The 20,631-nt window shown below is 36.3% G+C and overlaps 1 protein-coding gene across 1 annotated transcript in view; it reads right to left on the bottom strand.

Annotated features, from left to right (window-relative positions):
- The window catches only part of NBEA (neurobeachin), a 928,080-nt gene that overhangs the window by 706,820 nt on the left and 200,629 nt on the right, over positions 1-20,631 (bottom strand). Inside the window, exons 12-16 of the mRNA XM_006083617.3 lie at positions 11,396-11,548; positions 10,581-10,749; positions 2,409-2,488; positions 1,161-1,223; positions 971-1,068 (exon numbers count right to left, since the gene is read on the bottom strand). Of these exons, the coding sequence (XP_006083679.1) occupies positions 971-1,068; positions 1,161-1,223; positions 2,409-2,488; positions 10,581-10,749; positions 11,396-11,548 (563 nt within the window). The remainder of the gene's footprint in view (positions 1-970; positions 1,069-1,160; positions 1,224-2,408; positions 2,489-10,580; positions 10,750-11,395; positions 11,549-20,631) is intronic.

The following is a 20,631-nucleotide window of genomic DNA, read 5'->3' as shown; positions in this document are numbered from 1 at the left end:
AATATCTTTATTTTTTAAAATTTATCTTTATTGTTGTATTACAGATGTCGCCTTAATTCCACCCACTGAACCCCTCACCCACTCCCAGGCCTTCACTGCACTATGGTCTGTGTCCATGGGTTATGCATATATGCGTACTAGAGGCCCTGTGCATCCTTGCACCAGTGGGGTCCCTCGACCTGGCCTGCGGACATCCCCTGAGGGGTCACAGCTTGTGAGAGGGCACAGGCCAGGCTGAGGGACTCTACCGGTGCACGATTGGGGCCGGGGAGGGACCATGGGAGGGCTCCAGGGTGTGTCCGGCCCATGTCACCCAGTCCTGATTGGGGCCGATCAGGGCCAGCTAACTGGGGAGGGACCACGGTAGGTTGGCCGGGTGGGGAGGGACTGAGAGAGGGCTCCAGGGTGTGTCCGGCCCGTCTTGCCCTGTCCCTATTGGCGAGACCCCAGCAGCAAGCTAACCTATCAGTCGGAGCACATGCTCCCTGGTGGTCAGTGCGCATCATAGCTACCGGTTGAACAGTTGAATGGTCACTTAGGCTTTTATATATATAGATAGTTCTTTGGTTAATCTCTTTCTGTCCCTCCACCCCCTTCCATCTGAGATTCCACAGTCTGTTTCGTGGTTCTATGTCTCTGGATCTATTTTGTTCATCAGTTTATTTTTGTTCATTAGATTCTACATATAAGTAACATCATGTGATACTTGTCTTTCTCTGACTGGCTTATTTCTTAGAATAATACTCTCCAGTATAGTAATGATTTAATTACTCTTCTTGAGACCTGAGATCCATTTTCTATACACCTCATCAGTTAAGTTTTGGAGGTTATATAGCAGCTTCCTCCATTTATTTCCTTTTAATGAGTAAGACTGCTATATTTATTCAAAAGTTCATAGAATAGGGTCCATTCTAGAAAGCACAACTGTACTCAATTAAAGTCTATTAAAATACTAATATTATTCTCATACCTTATTCCATTTCTTTGATCAAATGCTGGTATCATTGAGGCTGGATGTTCTGACATTAAAGCCACTAGTAACTGTAACACATCATGAATATTTTCATCCTGCATAAGAATAACCAAAATTTCTTTAGTTAAAACTTTATGCTATGCTTTGAATAAAATAATTAAAATAGAAGACCCAGACCATGTCCTACCTCATGCATTGTAAGTAGGTAATTTAATATACTCTGAAGTTCATCTTCTTTGACCCCTCGATCCTAATGTTTAAAAACAGTATTAAGTTAAATCTAAAATTAAAACTTTAATTAAAGGCATCAAAATGAGCATTTTTTTTATAAGAGAGTCTGAATCTGAACAGCTCACTATTTTATTTATTTATTTTTTTAATATATTTTTTTATTGATTTTTTACAGAGGAAGGGAGAGAGATAGAGAGTTAGAAACATCGATGAGAGAGAAACATCGATCAGCTGCCTCCTGCACATCTCCTACTGGGGATGTGCCCGCAACCCAGGTACATGCCCTTGACCGGAATCGAACCTGGGACCCTTCAGTCCGCAGGCCGACGCTCTATCCACTGAGCCAAACCGGTTTCGGCAAAATGAGCATTTTTAAAGAAATTTTAAAAAACTTAAAAGAAGTAATGTTTTAGTTAAAATATCTAGACACTTCATAATCAAGAGACTATATTACTTCAGTTTAAATAAATAAATATTTAGAAATTTATATCTATTCTCTAAAGTTGTTACTATTTGATTGACATTCCCTACAAAGAGTTAGTATGTTTTGATCATGTTATTGTATCAATAATCACTATTTTTAAACATATACTCTTTTCTTAAAATAATGCAAATTACTGCCCCTGCCAGTGTGGCTCAGTGGTTGAGTATCGACCTATAAACCAGGAAGTCAAGTTCCATTCCTAGTCAGGGCACATACCTGGGGGGGGGCATGCAGGAGGCAGCCAATCAATGATTCTCTCTCATCATTGATGTTTCTATCTCTCCCTCTCCCTTCCATTATGAAATCACTAAAAATTAAATAAAATTCAAAAATAATGCAAATTACTATAAAAGTTCACAATACTGAGAATTTTATCTTTATTTTCCATTTTAAAAATATTAATCTTTTAAAAATCCTACTTTGATAAAATACATCAATCTAAGCCTTATTAAAAGAGGACACACAATTTTCTGGAATAAAATCTTTATTCTTGTTTCATATTCACATGTTCCTTGCCTTTGTGCTATAACCCTTAATATAGAGGATCTCAAAGAGTAGTTAACAAAAAGTAAAATTCAACAAAAGTTAATACTAAGATTTATAAAATTTTGAAAGCAATCCATGAATTTTTTGTGCTAATTTTACGATGATTTTAAACTATACCAAAAATTCCTTTTCATCTAATATATTGTAATTCTGAATTACATAAAATTATTTTACCTTTAGTATTAGCTGTTTCAGAAAAAGTAGCATAAATGCCCGTAGTGATATAATTTCTTTTTGTGATGGCCGCGGACCATCTGAAATAAGACAAAAAGGAGAAAAAAAAGAAAAACAGGAAAAAATGTCATGATATTAAATAAGCTTAATGCAATAATGTTAGGATAGTATGGAATTCTTTAATAGTTATATCTGTTATAATTATAATATTTATTACTACTAATGCCGCATAATCTCAATTATATCAGAGAATCTAAACATCAATTTTTCAGAGTTTTAGCAATTTCAAATTACTCACTAAATGTCAGATTTGAGGGAAAGAATTACTTTTTAAAAATTACATTACTATACATTGATAAATGTATAATCATCAAGTGGTTACACAGATATTTTTTCCCACTTCTATTAACTTAATAGGTTGGTTCCCTTTTCCCCTTCAAATCCAAGGTTTCTCAATACTTCTTCCATCCTAAAACTGGTCTTCATTTAAAAAACAAAACATAGAAAAAGCAACACTCTATTGTAATTATTTGTTTGCAGGTCTTTTCTTCTGTCACCTGTATATACCAAATACATATTATAGTGGACTCTCAATAAATGCTTGTGAGTCAATAAATGAAAATGATACATATATATTAATTACATCATAATATCTAAATTTCAAATTAATTAACTGCAAATATTTAATTACTAAAAAATGAGAATATACAATAAGCACATGTAATATATATAATATACAAAAATTAAATTATACCTTTAAGGTAGGTAGCTAGAACCATGATAGTCCTTAAACATCAAACTTTTCTTAATGTAACCAGGATTTATATAGCCCTTCTGTAAGTTTTAAAACAACAATCCCTTTATGTGTCATTTCTAACATCTCTTATTTATTCAGCAAAAATTAACATGTAGATTATTATATCTGAAAGCAAATTAACATTCAAATAATCCACTCTTTTTATTCTTGAGAAAGAAATATCTTCCCCATTTTCCAAGACTGCCTTCTACATCTTTGCCCCACTTTGCCAATAGTACAAAGTACCCTATCCTCCCTATCAACACTTGGTATTACGTATTCTTAAAAAAATATTTTTCACTGTGAAAAAATAGCACTTATACAGAAGATATAAATGTACAATTTAATGAATTATTATAAAATGAACACCTATTGTATAACCACTTTTTAGGTGAAGAAACTGAACATTGAGAGCAGCCTGGCAGGGAAACCCATTAACCAGTTGAGTGCAGGGAAAGAACTGTACAAAGTGGAGAGTGAGGTCCTGATTTAGGTCATTTGCAGATTTCTATTTCTGTTATATAAATATTCCCAACATGATTGATTTCAAGTTCAAGGTAGCAATTGTTAAGTACCAGTTTATAAAATCCCTGAATATTTAAACATTGGCTGTGGCACCAGAACAACAGAATCCTCGCCCTACCTCTGATCACATCTCCCATTCCATCCCAGTAGAGTATACCAGTATCTTAGTAAAATTATCTTAGTTTTATTTATAAATTTGCCATTATTTAATGAAGTTGGACAAGTTTTATATTACCTTAATACATGAATATTTTTATTAAGATGAGGGTAATAATAGTGCTTATGTCATAGGATATTTTATGAGAATTAAATAGATCAACATATGTAAAGGCATTAGAATAGTGCCTGGTCCATTTTAATTGTAAGTACTCAGTAAATGTTATATGTAATTATTTACTACTGTCATACATTACACAATGTAAAGAGCAGGTTGCATAGAAATATATAGGTATGTATAAATTTTGTGTATGTGAATAATATGAACTAATTTTACAAAATAAAATACAAATAAATTTATCTTACAAATATAAAACTGAATGACAAAACAAATGATAAATAATACTATTCATGTAAAACACAGAAGCTAAGCAATCCTTTAGGAATACAGACATAAATAGCAAAGGAGTCAAGCACAGTAAAATATAAAAAGTACTCAAGTAAAGTAAAAGCACAATAAACATAAAATTAAAGATGGGGTAATCTCTGGGCTGGAAAGGGGAGAAAGGTATGTGCACTTTCAAACAGGCTTAGGATAATGTTCTATTTCTTAAGCTTAGTGTTACTTATATAAGGTTCACTTTATATTTACACATATAATACCACTTTGTGTTTATAATATATTAAAAACACCTATAACTTGAAACACCTATGTATATACATGAGCAGGAAAAAATATGGCAAAAGCATATGTAAGGCTGATAATCTTGGCTCCTTGGGAGAATATTATTTTTTATTCATAAAACTTTCTATTATTTCATTTGCTACCAAGTTCATGTATTTCTATGATATTTATAATATAAATGTTCTTACAGTGAACCATATAAAATAACAATTTAAGAAACAAAAGTGCTAATCAGAATCAAAGCAAAAAAGATTATACTTCACAAAAAGTTCAATAAAAAAGCTAATGAAGGACAAAGTATCTTTACTGTGTCCTTAAAGCATTTTAGTTTAAAAGAGTATTGATAAAATAAAACTATAAGTTTCAAGTCAGAATTTCACATAACACTAAGTAACAAAATTTCAGATGGATTAGAAAAGATGTTCATTTTATATTTACACATATAATACCAGCATTGCTCAGTGGTTAGAATATTGGCTTGTGCACCTGAGGGTCATGGGTCTGATCCCCAGTCAAGGACATGTACCTGGGTTGCAGGTTCTATCCATGGCCCCAGTTGGGGTGGTTCAGGAAGCAACCAATCGATGTGTCTCTCTCAAATTGAGGTTTCTCTCTCCCTCTCTCCCACTCACTTCCCTTCCACTCTCTCTAAAAATTAGTGGAAAAAATATCCTCAGGTGAGGATTAACAGCAACAATTGTTTAAAACAATTAATTAACAAAACTATAGTTTGAAAAAATAAATTAAAGCATAAAGAAAAAGACATGTTCATCCTGGCTCAGTTGGTTGAGCGTCATCACATGCACCAAAAGGTTGCTGGTTCGATTCCCAGTCAGGGCACATGTGCAGGTTGCAGGAGGCAGCCGTTATGTTTTTCCCCTCACATCGATGTTTCTCCCTCTCCCTCCCTTCCTCTCTCTCTAAAAATCAATAAAAATATATTTTTTTAAAATAAAAAAATGGGGGGTGGGGTGGCAATTGGGGGATAAGGACACATATGTAATACCTTAATCAATAAAGAAAAAAAAGGAAAAAAAAGAGAAAAAATCTCTTCTCAAAAGGAGGACGTATGTAATACTTTCAACAATAAAGAATACACACACACACACTAGAGGCCCGGTACATGAATTCGTGCATGGGTGGGGTCCCTCGGAGTGGCCTGTGGAGATCGGGCCCCAGCTCGCGCCTCCAGCCTCACAGCCCCAGCTTGCGCCCCCCAGACTTGCAGCCCCGCCTGGCATCCCGCCTTGGCCTGGTGCCGCCCCCTCACCTGCTCCACCATCCCACCTGCAGGGCAATCTATCAGGCTGGGGCGCCACCCGGCTCCCTCAGTGCCTGGGAGCCGGGTGGCAGCCCCATCCCCCACCACCACTGCTAGTCGCTGTCTGCAGAGCGATCAGTGGGGCAATTGGGACCCCACTTGTACCGGCCTTGGCCTGGTGCCGCCAACTCACCTGGTCCACCATCCTGCCACGGTTCCACTCTCATTGGGGCCCATTAGGGCCGGCAGCACCTCCACTGTCGCCTGCTGCCAGTGCTGCGCTGCCCCCTAGCGAGCAGTCGAACTCCAGGTCTCCCAGTCGAACAACTGCCCGAGGGGACAATTTGCATATTAGGCTTTTATTATATAGGATATATATGTATATGTATATGTATATGTATATGTATATGTATATGTATATGTACGTGTATATGTATGTGTGTGTATATATATGTGTATGTATATATATATATATATGTATATTTGGTTTCTCTTTTCTGTGGCCAGTGCCAGCAGGGCCTAAGAGTCCAGAAGGTAGCAGAGGCCAAGGAGACACAAGAGGCTGGCATGGACCAGGAGGCAACACCTTCAGGGCAAGGCAGGAAACAATAGAGGTCAGTGGTATGCAGTGGCAAAGAAACAATGGAGGTCAAGGAGGCAATAAGGATCATCCAGAGTTAAAGTTGTGGAAAGGAGGGTCAGAGCCAAGTGGCATGTCAATGCTGAGAAGGTGATGGTGTAGGTGTCAGAACACTGGTTTCATAATGTAGAATATGCAAATATCCTACATAATAATCCTATATAATAAAAGGGTAATATGCAAATTGACCCAAACAGTGGAATGACCGGGAACGACCAGTTGCTATAACGCACACTGACCACCAAGGGGCAGACGCTCAACACAGGAGCTACCCCCTGGTGGTCAGTGCGCTCCCACAGGGGGAGCTCCGCTCAGCCACAAGCTGGACTGATGGCTTTGAGCGCAGCAGTGGTGGCAGGAGCCTCTCCCGCCTCCGTGGCAGTGCTAAGGATGTCCGACTGTAGCTTAAGCCCGCTCCCCCCTGCCAGAGGGATGTCTAACTGCCAGCTTAGGCCCAATCCTCCAGGGAGTGGGCCTAAACTGTCAGGTGGACATCCCCCAAGGGCTCCCAGGCTACCAGAGGGATGTCTGACTGCCAGTTTAGGCCAGATCCCCCATGGAGGGGGCCTAAGCTGGCAGGTGGACATCCCCTGAGGGTTCCTGGACTACAAGAGAGCGCAGACTGGGCTGAGGAACCCCCCCACCCCCCGCCAACTGCACAAATTATTTTCATGCGTCAGGCCTCTAATACAAATATATTAAAGATACTGGGAGTAAGATTTCTCACTATTAAAGGAAGAAAGTTAAAATATAATATGTTTGAGGTTATATTGAACCACATAGTTTTGGGCTAGAATTGAAGGTATGAACTCACAGTTTTTAATATAGTTAGATCAGTTTGGATGAATGCATGTATTTATATTTCTGCATCCTTTTCACTAAAAATGCCCAGAAGCCAATGACACCAAAGAAGAATAAATACAAGCACATTTAACACTGAAATTCTAGTTTCTAAAAACTATATTTACCAAAACAATCTAGGGATCCTTGAAGAAATGGGTGAATCCGGGACTGGGATGAGAAAAGTATAAGATGAACAAAAGTCATCTTATACCAGAAGGCAAGGAAGTACCAAAAAAAAAATGGACATCAGTCATAAAAACCCAAGAACTCATGTGAAGGGTCTCCTACTGGCAAAATCTGAGACAACTTGAAAATAAAAATAAATGATCATGCAACTGAGGGGATATAGTCTTTGGGTTACATCAAGGCAGATTTTTTAAAGTTTCATGAACCAAACCATACCCATTCATTTACATACTATAAATAGTGTTTTGGGTTTGGGTTTTTTTGGGTGGGCTGTTTTGCAAAACAGTAGCAAACTAAACTATTAGCAACAGAAACATTAAGGTTCCCTAAACCTAAAATAATTACTGTCTGGCCCTTCCCTGAGAAAGCCTACCAACTATTGATACAACATACTAAATAAAATAGGAAACCTTGAAAAATGTATACTAATATTAAAAATGAGCAAATAAATAAATGGAGTAGAAAAATTAGTTATTTCTACAGTAGAATTCAAAGAGATAAATGTTAAAAAATATTGCTACTTGGCAGCATTCATAGTAAAAATCAATTCTGAATAGAGTTATGGATGAATCAGTGAGTTTGTATAAAAAGCAGGATATTTACATATCTCAATGTATTTTCCCATGAAATACTTATTACAAAAGAGAAAGAAGTAATTTTATAATTAAGAAACTAACAAAACAGAAACAGACTCATAAATACAGATAACAGACTGACAGTTGTCAGAGGGAAGTGGGGTTGCAGGGATGGTTGAAATAGTGAAGGGATTAAGCAACAACAACAACAACAAAACTCAAAAAACAGTATGATTTTTTCCCCAGTGATTACCAGAGGGAAAAGGGGACGGAAGGTTAGAAGAGGGTAAAGGGGGGATAAAGGGTGATGGAAGGATACTTGAATTAGGGTGGTGAACACACATTACAATATACAGATGTATTATAGAATTGTACACCTGAAACCTATATAATTTTATTAACCAATGTCACCCCAATAAGTTCAATAAAAGTTTTTAAAAAGAGAACCCTGGTAGAAACCACCATAATCAAATGATCAAAATTAATACCAGTAGCAATAAGACAACTCAACATCATGTGTCCCTTGATATGATACAATGAGAAAGAACTAATATGATTTCTATGTAATTATTTCCAAAACTGAAATCCTAAATCTTCATGAGAAGATATCAAAGAGATGCAAATTAAGGGACATTCTAAAACTTAATTTGATTGTATTAGTCAAAAATATCAAGGAAATGCTAAACAAACTATTCCATATCAAAGAATATTAAAACACCAAGGCAACTAAGAGCAATAAAATAACCTCCATTGGGAATCAGAAGGGGGAAATGATTCCTTTTTTCCCCTAGAAAGGATATTATTGGGATAACTGAATTAATTTCAATTGGATCTCTGGATTAGATTACAGTATTGTTTTAATGTCAATTACCTGATTTTATGTTTGCCTTTTGTTATATAAGTGAAGCCCTTATGTTTTAGAAAATAAACAGTAGAGTGTTTAGGGGTAACAGGGCATCGTACATACAATTTATTCTCAAATGATTAAAAAATATGCATATGTATGTGTTTACATTTACATAAAAGTATAGAATGATAGTCTATGTGGTAAAATGTAAGATATTAGGAAATATGGTTTACTGTCCAATTATTACAAATATTCCATAAATTTGAAACTATTTATTTGAAGCAGAAATAAATGTGTGAATATATGATTTTCCTAATTAAAGAAAACTCTATCAGAGGTAGTGTTTAAGAATAAGTGCTCTAAGTCAGATAAACATGATTCAAATTTTAGTTCTCTAACTTTTTCCCCCAATCTACAAAATGTGATATTAATAAAATAGTTATATTTAGATATAGTACTATGTGCATGTGTAAATACGTATATAGACTATATTACATATAAACTATTTAAAAATTAACATGTAAAAAGCTTAGCACAGAATCCAACTCATTGTGAACATTCGGTAGATTTTAGGTATTATTGAGTTATAAAAAAATAGAAAAAGACATAAAGATAGAATAATATATCTGAGTGCAAATATCACAATTTTTAGAGTCCCATCAATAAAAGACATAAAAGCAAGCTGATAAATGAATATTAAAATAGTGAAATGCTATTTTGCCCTATCAAAAATTTTTTATAAAACGATGAATTTGCAATGCTATTATGAATATGCTGAGAAAAGCACTCTAACATACTACTGGTGAAATTGTAAACTGGTATAATATTTCTGAAAAAAACTGACAATATTTATTATGAGACCCTTTCTCAGAAATTCTAAACAAATCAAAGGTAGAGGTAAGTAATAATGTACAATGAAATCAATCACTGAATTATCTGTAGATTTGATTACTTATAGAATCAAAACTTTAGAAATAGGTAAATGGCATATCCTCTTAGAATACTATGCAGAGTTAAGAAAACAAAAACACACAAAAATCAAGAAAACCTTCATTCTTTAAGAGTTTAAATATTTCTCAGATTTATTCAATGAGAAATAGTGTAAGAACACACACCAAACTTGTAAGTTAATTCCTGAGGTTTGGGTTATGAATAATTTTTCTTTTATATTATTATATTTTTTATGATAAGTATGTATTTTTATATAATTAGAAAATAATTGTCAGTATATTTTAAACAACCCATTGCAGTGAATAATTAGCTTCTACTATACTTGTAAGAAACTGTGAAGTTGGGAAACAAATATAAAGAAAGTAAACAATTTCAAAATGTTGAAAGAATATCAGAATTCATGGGTCATGACCAATATCATTCATCTGTTTTTAATATTATGAATATATTTCCTTAATCATAATAAGTATATAGGATACAAGATAGAATATTATTTATTTTACCTGTCCTTTTCCTAAAAATAGTTTAATATTGCAGAAATATAAACTTCTTGACCAAAAAAAATTTTCAATATAGCAGTTTACTATATAAGAAAGACAAAAGTTGAGTGATATTTTCATAACCAAGCATATCTGTTAACTATAACAGTACTCAGAACATAGACCAATCATAGTACAGTGTAATGTACAGATAAGGATTATACTTACCTAATCCTTTAGGTGTAATGCCACTACTGTCAGCAGGATTAATGACCCAGTAGTAATATTTTAATGTGTGCATTAGCTGTAACACTGTTCCTACTCTGCGTATGGTAGTATAAATGGTAGCAGTTCCAATAAATTCAGCAGACAAATAAGTGTATAGAGAAAGCTGAACCTAATTCACAAAATATTAACAGACCATTAAAATAAATTTTTAAAGTTTGAAGTGTTTACATTATACATGCCCACTCTATCCTAATTTAAATGAAAATTAGTAAAGGCCTAGCAAGTAGCATATATTATGAGGTTAAAAATAAATATTTAGGATTATCAAATTGTTTAAAAAGTCAATTAGATGAAAGCATAAATCAAAGTACAATTCAGCAGCTCAAAAAGCACAGAATATCAGATAGTTATGTCATATTTGCAAAAAGTACATATTATTGTCATATATCTTAAAAGTCTGATGTAACTTCAAAATATCGTAACCCATTGCCACAATATGTGAAGTCTAACCACGTAAATAGAGAAAAGATAAGTCAAACACCTTGTTGAAATAGTGAACAAACTTCAGGGTTGAGATTAGCACTATAATGAACATAATAAACTGTAATAAATGTCAGAATTTAAACATTATTTACAAAAAGTTATGTGGAAGATTTGAAAATTGCAAAAGGCAGCTCAAAATCATAAAATATGTCCCAGAGCGCACAAATTTCATGCATTGGGCCTCTAGTTACTTATAACATTACAATAAAAAAATAAAATAATAAAATAAAATAAAATAAAATAAAATAAAATAAATGAGAATAAATTTATACCTTTGCAGGTGTATGTATCCAGATGGCTGGGTTGAATAAAATATGATCACAAAGCTGCTTCAGCAAAGGTGCTCCATGAGATAATCCATCAAGGTATTTTGCAAAGGATAAAAATTGCTCTAGGACAGCTCTAGTTATATGAACTCGTGAGGACTGAAGAAAGAAAACAGAAATTCAAACTAAAACTATGCATAATACCAAAGTATAAAATTGTTGACTTAACATAAATACATACTAATTTTTCATATGCTATCACTAATACTTTAAATACAAAATTAAAACACTTTAAATTTCTTTTGATATTTAAATTTTAATTTTATTTGGAAACTTAGAATTTTAAGATAATTCTCTGAATATTATATATTATAGTTTAATTGAAAATGCTATCCTAGAGTATAATTTCAGTAGAAAATATTATAGAGGAAAAGGTGTTCAAAAAAAGCTAATAATAAGAACTCAAATGTCAAAAAATGTATCTACCTACACAAATTACTTCTTCTTCATCTAGTGATCATGTTCGTAGTATCACCAGCCTCCCCAAGGTAGTAAAATCACCTACCACTCAACCCTAAAGCATAGGTCATATTACACCTTTATCTCTATTATCCACTGATTAAAGTCAAACTATCTGTAAAGGAATATTAAGGTATAATATTACCTACATTCATCATGCTTGTAACAAGCACAACTCAATAAATTTGATTTAAGCATGCCATGCGTTTTCATACTTCTCCATAAGAAATCAACAAACTCAAATGATTACAATATGCAAGTAGTCAACAACAATATATCAATCAGGGTAGGAGACAATGAAGAGTAGTGAAGAGAAAAAGATGGGGGCCAACAGGACAGCAGGGAGGGAGAGAGTGTGAGTAACTAAAGGAGCGAGAGGAGCATGTGTGGATGTTTATGGTGTGTTAGTGGAGGAGTAAGGGACAGTTAGATATCACAGGAGGCCAGGGGACTGGCAGTTTGGACTATCCTAGATGGGGAACCCCTGCTACTGCTGTGGGCACTCCCAGGCCAGCACTGCTTTAGCGGGGAGCCCAGGCCATCTTGAAGAGGAGAGCAACGGAGGCCAAAAGTGCAGCCACACCAACACCCAGATGGGCCTCCAACACCGCTAACAGACTTGTACACTGATTCACTTGCCAGCCATAACCTGTGTGGAACGACCACCGTGCCCCAGTAGTGAACAGCGCAGTATAGCTTGGCAGGTCCTAAGACAGACCTCCCAAGCTGTGCCTCCTCGCAGAAACCCAAACCCAGTATCCCAGGAGCCCATGCTTCAGGTATGCACTGTAAGTGTAAGCCAGGGGTACCCCTCACCCGGCTCCATCACTGGTTCCAGTACAGAGTCAAAGACCAGTGCGCCCCCACCCCAGCACAGACAGCTATCAGTAGGCACGTGCTCAGCCCCAGACACAGATAGAGCTGTCATCTGGGGCATGCCTTCCCTAGCCCAGATCAGAGCTGCTGGTGCAACCTGCTGTGCCCAGCCACAGATCACAGGACCATGCTGCATGTGTGCTGCCAGAGGGTCCTAGGGCACCATTCTGCCTTGGATGCTGGGCCGCTCAGTGAATTGCATGCCAGAGGGCTCTGGGGCATCACAGGGAGTCACACACCAGAGGAATTGTGCATGACCACCACCGACCCCGAGAATCTGAAGTGGACAACTGAGGGACCAGAACCGTGGGAGAAGGGGGTACAATTAAGAGTAGAGACAATGTAGGTGTGAAACTCAGGCAGACCCAGCCTTTGGTCTAGGGAGTTCAAAATCATTGAACCACTAGGGGCTTCAACCCCTCGACCCCAAACAGGAAGCCCAGGGCAAAAAGAGACAGCAAAAGTGACAAGGAAAACAACATCCAAAGGAAATTAAAAGATGAATCACCAGAAAAGGAACTAAATAAAATAGAGGAAAGCAACAAGTCAGAGAAAAATTCAGAATAAGGGTAATAAAGTTGCTAAACCAGCTGAATGAGAAAAATCAACATATGTAAGAATCAAGAGGAAATAAAGAATGATATAGCTACAATAAAAAACACAATGGAAAGGTTTCAACAGTAGATTAGAAGAAGTGGAGGACCAAATCAGTGAGCTAGAAAACCGGGTAGAAAAATACACCCCATGTGAACAGCAATTGGAGAGAAAAATTGGAAAGCAGGAGGAGAGCGTAAGAAACCTATAGGACAACATGAAACAAAGCAACACCTGTATAATAAGGGTGCGAGAAGGACAAGACGAGGAGCAAGGTTTAGAAAACCTATTTGAAGAAATAATGACAGAAAACTTCCCTGATTTGGGAAAGAAAAATGTCTCATAAGCACAGAGAGTCCCAAACAAGATGAAGCCAAAAAGACCCACACCAAGACACATCATAATTACTATGGAAATCTTTAACGACAAAGATAAAACCATAAGGGCTGCAAAAAAGAGACAGAGTTACCTACAAGGGATCCCCACAGGCCATGCTGAGGGACCCCACTGGTGCACTGGTGCACTGGGCCTCTAGTAATCCTATAAAATTCAAAACAAGCCTTAAAGCTTAACTTTACATGATAATGTTTTAAGAAGATAAAGTAAATGATTCTAACAAATAGCTGAGTGATTACAAGAGACAGGGGGACAAAAACAAATATTTGAGTAAAAACAAAACAGCAAGAGTCGGGCTCTCATTTTAAAGGAACTTTAATGAAAAGAATATAATACTTTCAAATTCTAAAATACTATTAATGGATAGGAGAATACAATTAAATAAGAGATCAGTGGATATTTAAAGCTTCAGCCAGCTCCTTCACTTGTTATAATTTCACACAGCTTATGTAATATATTCCATTCTTATTCAGTAATAATAGGTTCAAGAACATTCATATTTTGGCAAAATAAAACAAAATACATTAAAAGTTTTTCATGAAACAGTCTAAATGTAATGAATATCAAAGCGTCTCATCAGAATACCTTCTTTGATATCTTAGATTCTAGACTATCTTCCTTGATAATAACGTAATACCTTTCCAGACAAGGAGATAAAGGTAAGACAGTTAATCATTAACTTGTTATCAGTTGATGATAAAATAGAAATGGAATCTTTATTATCTACTAGAGGCCCAGTGCACGAAATTCATGCACAGGGGTCAGGGGGGGTCCCTCAGCCCAGCCTGCACCCTCTCCAATCCGGGACCCCTTGGGGGATATCTGACTGATGGCAGTAGGACATCCCTCTCACAATCTGGGACCGCTAGCTCCTAACCGCTCACCTGCCTGCCGGATCACTACAAACCCTCTGCCTGCCTGCCGGATCACCCCTAACCCCTTTGCCTGCCTGCCTGATTGCCCCTAACCCCTCTGCCTGCCTGCCTGATTGCCCCTAACCCCTCAGCCTGCCTGCCTGATCACCCCTAATCGCTTCTGCTTGCCTGCCTGATGCCCCTAACTGCTCCCTTGCCAGCCTGATAACCCCTAACTGCTCTTCCATGCCAGCCTGATCGCCCCTAACCACTCTGCCTGCCTGCCTAATTGCCCCTAACTGCCTCTGCCTCGGCCCCGCCACCATGGCTTTGTCCAGAAGGACGTCCAAAAGACGTCCGGTCTATCCAGTCTAATTAGCATATTACCCTTTTATTAGTACAAATACTATTCACCTGGCAGCCGATTATTTAAAAATAAAACAGTATAACCCTAGCCAGTTTGGCTCAGTGGATAGAGCGTCGGCCTACAGACTGAAGGGTCCTGGGTTCAATTCCCATAAAAGGAACATGCCTGGGTTGCAGATTTGATGCTCAGTACGGGGCATGCAGGAGGCAACCAATGAATGATTCTCTCTCATCACTGATGTTTCTATTTCTATTTCTCTCTCCCTTCCTCTTTCTGAAATCAATAAAAAACAATATACATTTTAAATAAATAAATAAATAAATAAATAAATAAATAAATAAATAAAAACAATCATCCGAGAAAGCATGTTCTTTTTAGGTAATCAAAGAAGCATGTAAGTGCATTTCATTTATTCAACAAATATCTATTGTCAGACACTCTTTTAGGTGCTGAAGACACAGCAATAAGGTGAGCAAAAAATATATTTTCCCTGCTTTCATGAATCTGAAAACTACATTCTAGTGAAAGGAGCTAGAAAATAAACATAAATATCAGAATGGTACTGTAAAAATTAGCAGGGTAGACAGATACTGATGGTCAGGGAAGGGTTACTATTCTATTTAGAGTGATCATGGAAGCCTTTTCTGATAAGGTGTCAGAAGCAAAATCTTGAATGAAGTGTATAATCAAACCATGTGTGTATCTATGGAAAGAATGATCTTAAGTTATGGGGGAGGGGCAGGGAGAGAATGCAAAAGTGCTGTGATGGGCACATGGCTACCATTTTAGTTTTTACAAGAAAGGCTAAAAGGCCTCTTTATTACCTATTATTCAGTAATAATAGATTCAAGAACATTCATATTTTGGCAAAATAAAGCAAAATACATTAAAAGTTTTTCATGAAACAGTCTAAATGTGATGAATATCAAGGCCTCTCATGTGACTACAAAAGAAATGGGAAAAAGGAGAATGTTAAATATATGTTATCAGAAGTAAGAAATTTGTGAATTTACTATAAAAAGGATAGACTTGTAAGATCTGGCACATTTTAGTCTGACTGCAAGTGAAAAATGGACTATGGGCAACCAATGGTGAAAGATGGCAATTTGAACTAAGATAATATCAATGTACTAGAGGCCTGGCACACGAAATTCTTGCATGTGTAGGGTCCCTAGGCCTGGCCTGTGATGAGGGCCAATCTTCCCAGGTTGCCAGCAGCCGGCCCCACCCCCTGCCGCCAACACGGGTCGCCCTGTATTTGGGGCGACTGGCAGGGTGATCAGGGCCCCAATTCCTTGCACCCGCCTTGGCCTGATGCTGCCCACAACTGCTGCCACCCACCCCGTTCCCTGTTCCCCATCGGGCAATCAGAGCCTGCCAGCTGCGGGGAGGGACCAAGAGGTTGGCCAGCAGCTCCAGTTTTGAGTGTCTGCCCCCTGGTGGTCAGTACACATCATAGCAACCAGTCGTTCAGCCATTCGATCTATTTGCATATTACGCTTTTATATACGCTTTGCATATTGATATAGAAAGGTGTAGAATAGTAAGTATAAAGTAGTTATTGATTCGGGCTATGTTTTGATACTAAGCAATACAATTTGCTGAGAGTACAAATTTACTGTGTGAAAAAGTAGAGCCAAAAAGGATTAACAGCCAGAACCGGTTTGGCTCAGTGGATAGAGCATCAGCCTGTGGACTGAAAGGTCCCAGGTTCGATTCCGGTCAAGGGCATGTACCTTGGTTGCGGGCACATCCCCAGTGGGGGGCGTGCAGGAGGCGGCTGATCAGTGTTTCTCTCTCATAGATGTTTCTAACTTTCTATCCCTCTCCCTTCCTCTCTGTAGAAAATCAATAAAACATATTTTTTTTTTAAAAAAAAAAAGGATTAACATTGCTCAGTGGATAGAGCATCAGCCTGCAGACTGAAAGTTCCCAAGTTCGATTCTGGTCAAGGGCACATGCCCAGGTTGCAGGCCCAATGCCCAGTAGGGGGCGTACAGAAGTCAGTCAATCATTGATTCTCATCATTGATGTTTCTATCTCTCCCTCTCTCCTCTGCTCTGAAATCAGTAACAATAAAAATAATATATTTTTTAAAAAAAGAAAAGAAAATGCTCTTAAAAAAAGGATTAACATTTTTGGTCTGAAGTACTTGTTGAATGGTGTTATTGTTATCTAAGAGAAGACTGAAGGATTAAAGGTTTGGAAGGAAAATAAAAAGTAAGTTTGGATAATTTATATTTATGAAGCTTATTAGACATCCATCTGAAGCTGAATATGAGAGATTAGCAGTCAAAGGAAAGATTGTGGTTTGAGATATATGTTTGAGAATATGTAGTATTTACAGGATAATGAAAGTTAAGGGAATGGTAAACTCAATTAAATGTAAACAGAAAAGTAAAAAGGTTTCCAGGATTTAATAAGATACTACAATCTTTAGAATTTAGAAACAAGGGGAGGAACTACAAGGAGAGAATAAAAAAGTCCAAGGAGGTAAGAAGAATCAAAGAATACTGTCACAAAATACAATTGAAGAAAGCATTTCAAGGAAAGAATGTTAAACTGAAATATTATTAAAAGGTCAAGTTAGATGTAGACTGAGAATCATAAAGTAAGAATATGAAGCCTACTAGTGACACAGCCATTTTAAGGGAAGTAAAGAGATGAAAACTGGTTGGAATGGAAATGAATTTAAGACTAGACAGGATTCCAGGAATATAAGAATGGTTTCACATTTGAAAATCAATGTAATTAACTAAACTAATTAAAAAATGTAGAAACATTATAACTATCTCAAATAATGCAGAAAAAGCAATTGATAAAATTCAATACCTGTTTTCGATAAAGAAAACTCTTAGCAAATTTGAAATAGTTTCTTAATTTGATTTTTAAAAATCAACAAAATGTAATTTATAGCCTATATCTTACTTAGTGGAAAATTATTGAAATCTTTGCCCATGAAATCTGAAATAAGTTAGGAAAGCCCACCATTACAACCTCTACTTGACACTATACTGAATGGCTTAGATAGTACAGGTAGTCAAGGGGAGGGGGGGCATAAAAACTATTAGAAACAAAAAAATTGTCATTCTCAGATATATAATTTTTAACAGAATTTTTTTTAAAAATCTACAAACTACTAGGTTTAATAGAGGAATAGCAAGATCAGTATATAAAAGATCAATATAAACACCAACTGTATTTCTATGTACCAATGACAAATTTTTTTTAAAAAAGGAAATTTATAAAACCTCAACTGTTTAGGAAAAAATCCAGCAAAATTTTTTCTACACAGAAATCAAGAGACCTAAATAAACAGAATGATATAAGAAGTGTATGAATTGAAAGATTCAATATAAAAATCAACATAATACAATAAAAATCCTAGGAAATTTTTGTGTGTGTGTGAAAATTGAAAAGCCGATGTATATGCTCATGCAGAGACACAAGAATAACCAAGGCAATTTTGAAGAACAATAAAACTAGATGGCATACTATGAGGTATCAAGATAATGTTGTACTGGATCAAAGATAAGAAAAAAGACACACAATAGTAAGATTTTGGAAATGACCTAATGTACACATGGTCACCCAGTTATTTATTTACATATATATACATGGAGAGACAGGGAGAGAGAGAGAGAGAGAGAAATAAATTTTGCCCTTTATACTTTATACCATATACAAAATGCAACTGGAGGTTGACTATAAATCTAAATGTGAAAAGTAAAACATAATTTTGAGTCTTATGGCTTCGGCATATATAAGAATCCAAAATGGGTTAATCATAAAAGAAAATGAAAACTTTACATATATTAAAGTTAAGGACTTTTGTTCATTAAAAAATACCATTAAGAGAGTGAAAAGGCAAGCCACAAAGGAAGAGATATTTGCAATACATATTCAACAAAGGAGTCATATCCGGGATATATACAGAAGTTCCACAACTTAATAAGAAAATGATAGACAATCCAAATGAAAAAGGGCAAACACTGCAGGTTTTAATGAAAGAATATAACCAAAAAGACAATAAATATATAAAAACTAGAGGCCTGGTGCATGAAATTCATGCACGGTGGGGGGGGGGATGTCCCTCAGCCCGGCCTGCGCCTTCTTGCAATCCAGGACCCCTCGGGGGATGTTGGGCCTAAACTGGCAGTCGGATATCACTCTCGCAATCCAGGATGCTGCATGAACCAGTGACCATACTTTTCATACAGGTGAAAGGCATCTTGCTGTTTTATGGCAGCTACATTTTTTTTTGCCCTGATTATAAAAAATAGTACATAACATGATCCTTCTGAGGCAGTCGTACCATTTTCCCCATCTTATGGGTGGAAAACTGAAGCAGAGAGAAGTTGAGTAATTGGCTTTGTAACACAGTTATAAGTGTCAGAATAAGGGCTGACCACAAAATGTGCAAGCCAGAGTCAATGCATGTCATTGCTGCATCACCCTGTTTTTTCAGTGTTAGAGTAGGCTTGTCAGGTTTTAATTTTTAAATCTAAGAGACTGCTCCCAATATATATAGGGTAGGGTCCCTAGACCTGATCAGCGATCAGGGCCATCTGTGGGGCAACCTGCTGGCAGAGAAATTGGGGGGCCCCTGCTGGCACTCACCTTGGCTGGTGGCCTGGAGCCACCCACTGGCTGGCCATGCCCCCGATTGCCTCTGACGATAACCTCCCTCTCGGGGAGGCAGTGCGTGTCATAGAGACTGGTCGTTCTGCCAGTCATTCTGCCATTTGGTCAATTTGCATATTAGGGTTTTACTATATAGGATGCTAAACTTAATTTGTTATTAGAGAAATGCAAATGATAACACAAAGTGATCTACAGAATGGAACACTACCTTTGGAAATCATACATCTAATTAAGAATTAGTATATAGAATAAAAACTCCTACAACTCAATAATAAAAAAGACATAACTCGAATTATTTAAAATTGACAAAAGTTCTAAATAGACATTTCTCAAAAATATGTATAAATAGGCAACATGCACATAAAGAGATGCTTATCATTAGATATCAAAGAAAGGTAAATAAAAACTAATATACCATTGCACACCTACTAAGATGGCTAGAATAAAAAAAAATACAATAGCTTATAAGAATGTAAAATGGTAGAGCTATGTTGGAAAACAGTCTGTCAATTTCTTAAATAAATATAAAATAGGACCCTGAAAATCAACTTATAGGTAAGATAATTGATTTTTCTTCATCCCAAGAGAAATAAAAACATATGTCTACACACAAATTTGTATATGACCATTCATGGCAGCATTATTTCTAATAGCCAAAAGATAGAAACAATACAAATATCCATTGACAGATGAATAAAGAAAATGCAATAAATACATACAATGGAATATTGTTAAGTCATAAAAAGGAATGAAGTTCTGATATATGCTACAACAATGAATCTTGTAAACATTGTGCTTAGTGAAATAAGCCATTTACAAAAGGACAACTACTATATGATTCCACTTAGAAGAAATATCTAGAATACATAAGATCACAGAGACAAAAAGTAGATTACAGACCGCCTAGGAGTAGGGGTATTGAAGGTAATACAGAACATTGGCAAAGGCATAAATAAGCACTTCACAGAAGAGAAACAATGAACGTCCAATAA

The sequence above is a fragment of the Myotis lucifugus genome, unplaced genomic scaffold (assembly GCF_000147115.1).
Source record: "Myotis lucifugus unplaced genomic scaffold, Myoluc2.0 scaffold_7, whole genome shotgun sequence".
Taxonomy (NCBI): domain Eukaryota; kingdom Metazoa; phylum Chordata; class Mammalia; order Chiroptera; family Vespertilionidae; genus Myotis; species Myotis lucifugus.
The sequence above is the reverse complement of the archived record's forward strand: the minus strand, read 5'-3'. Positions and strand labels throughout refer to the sequence as shown.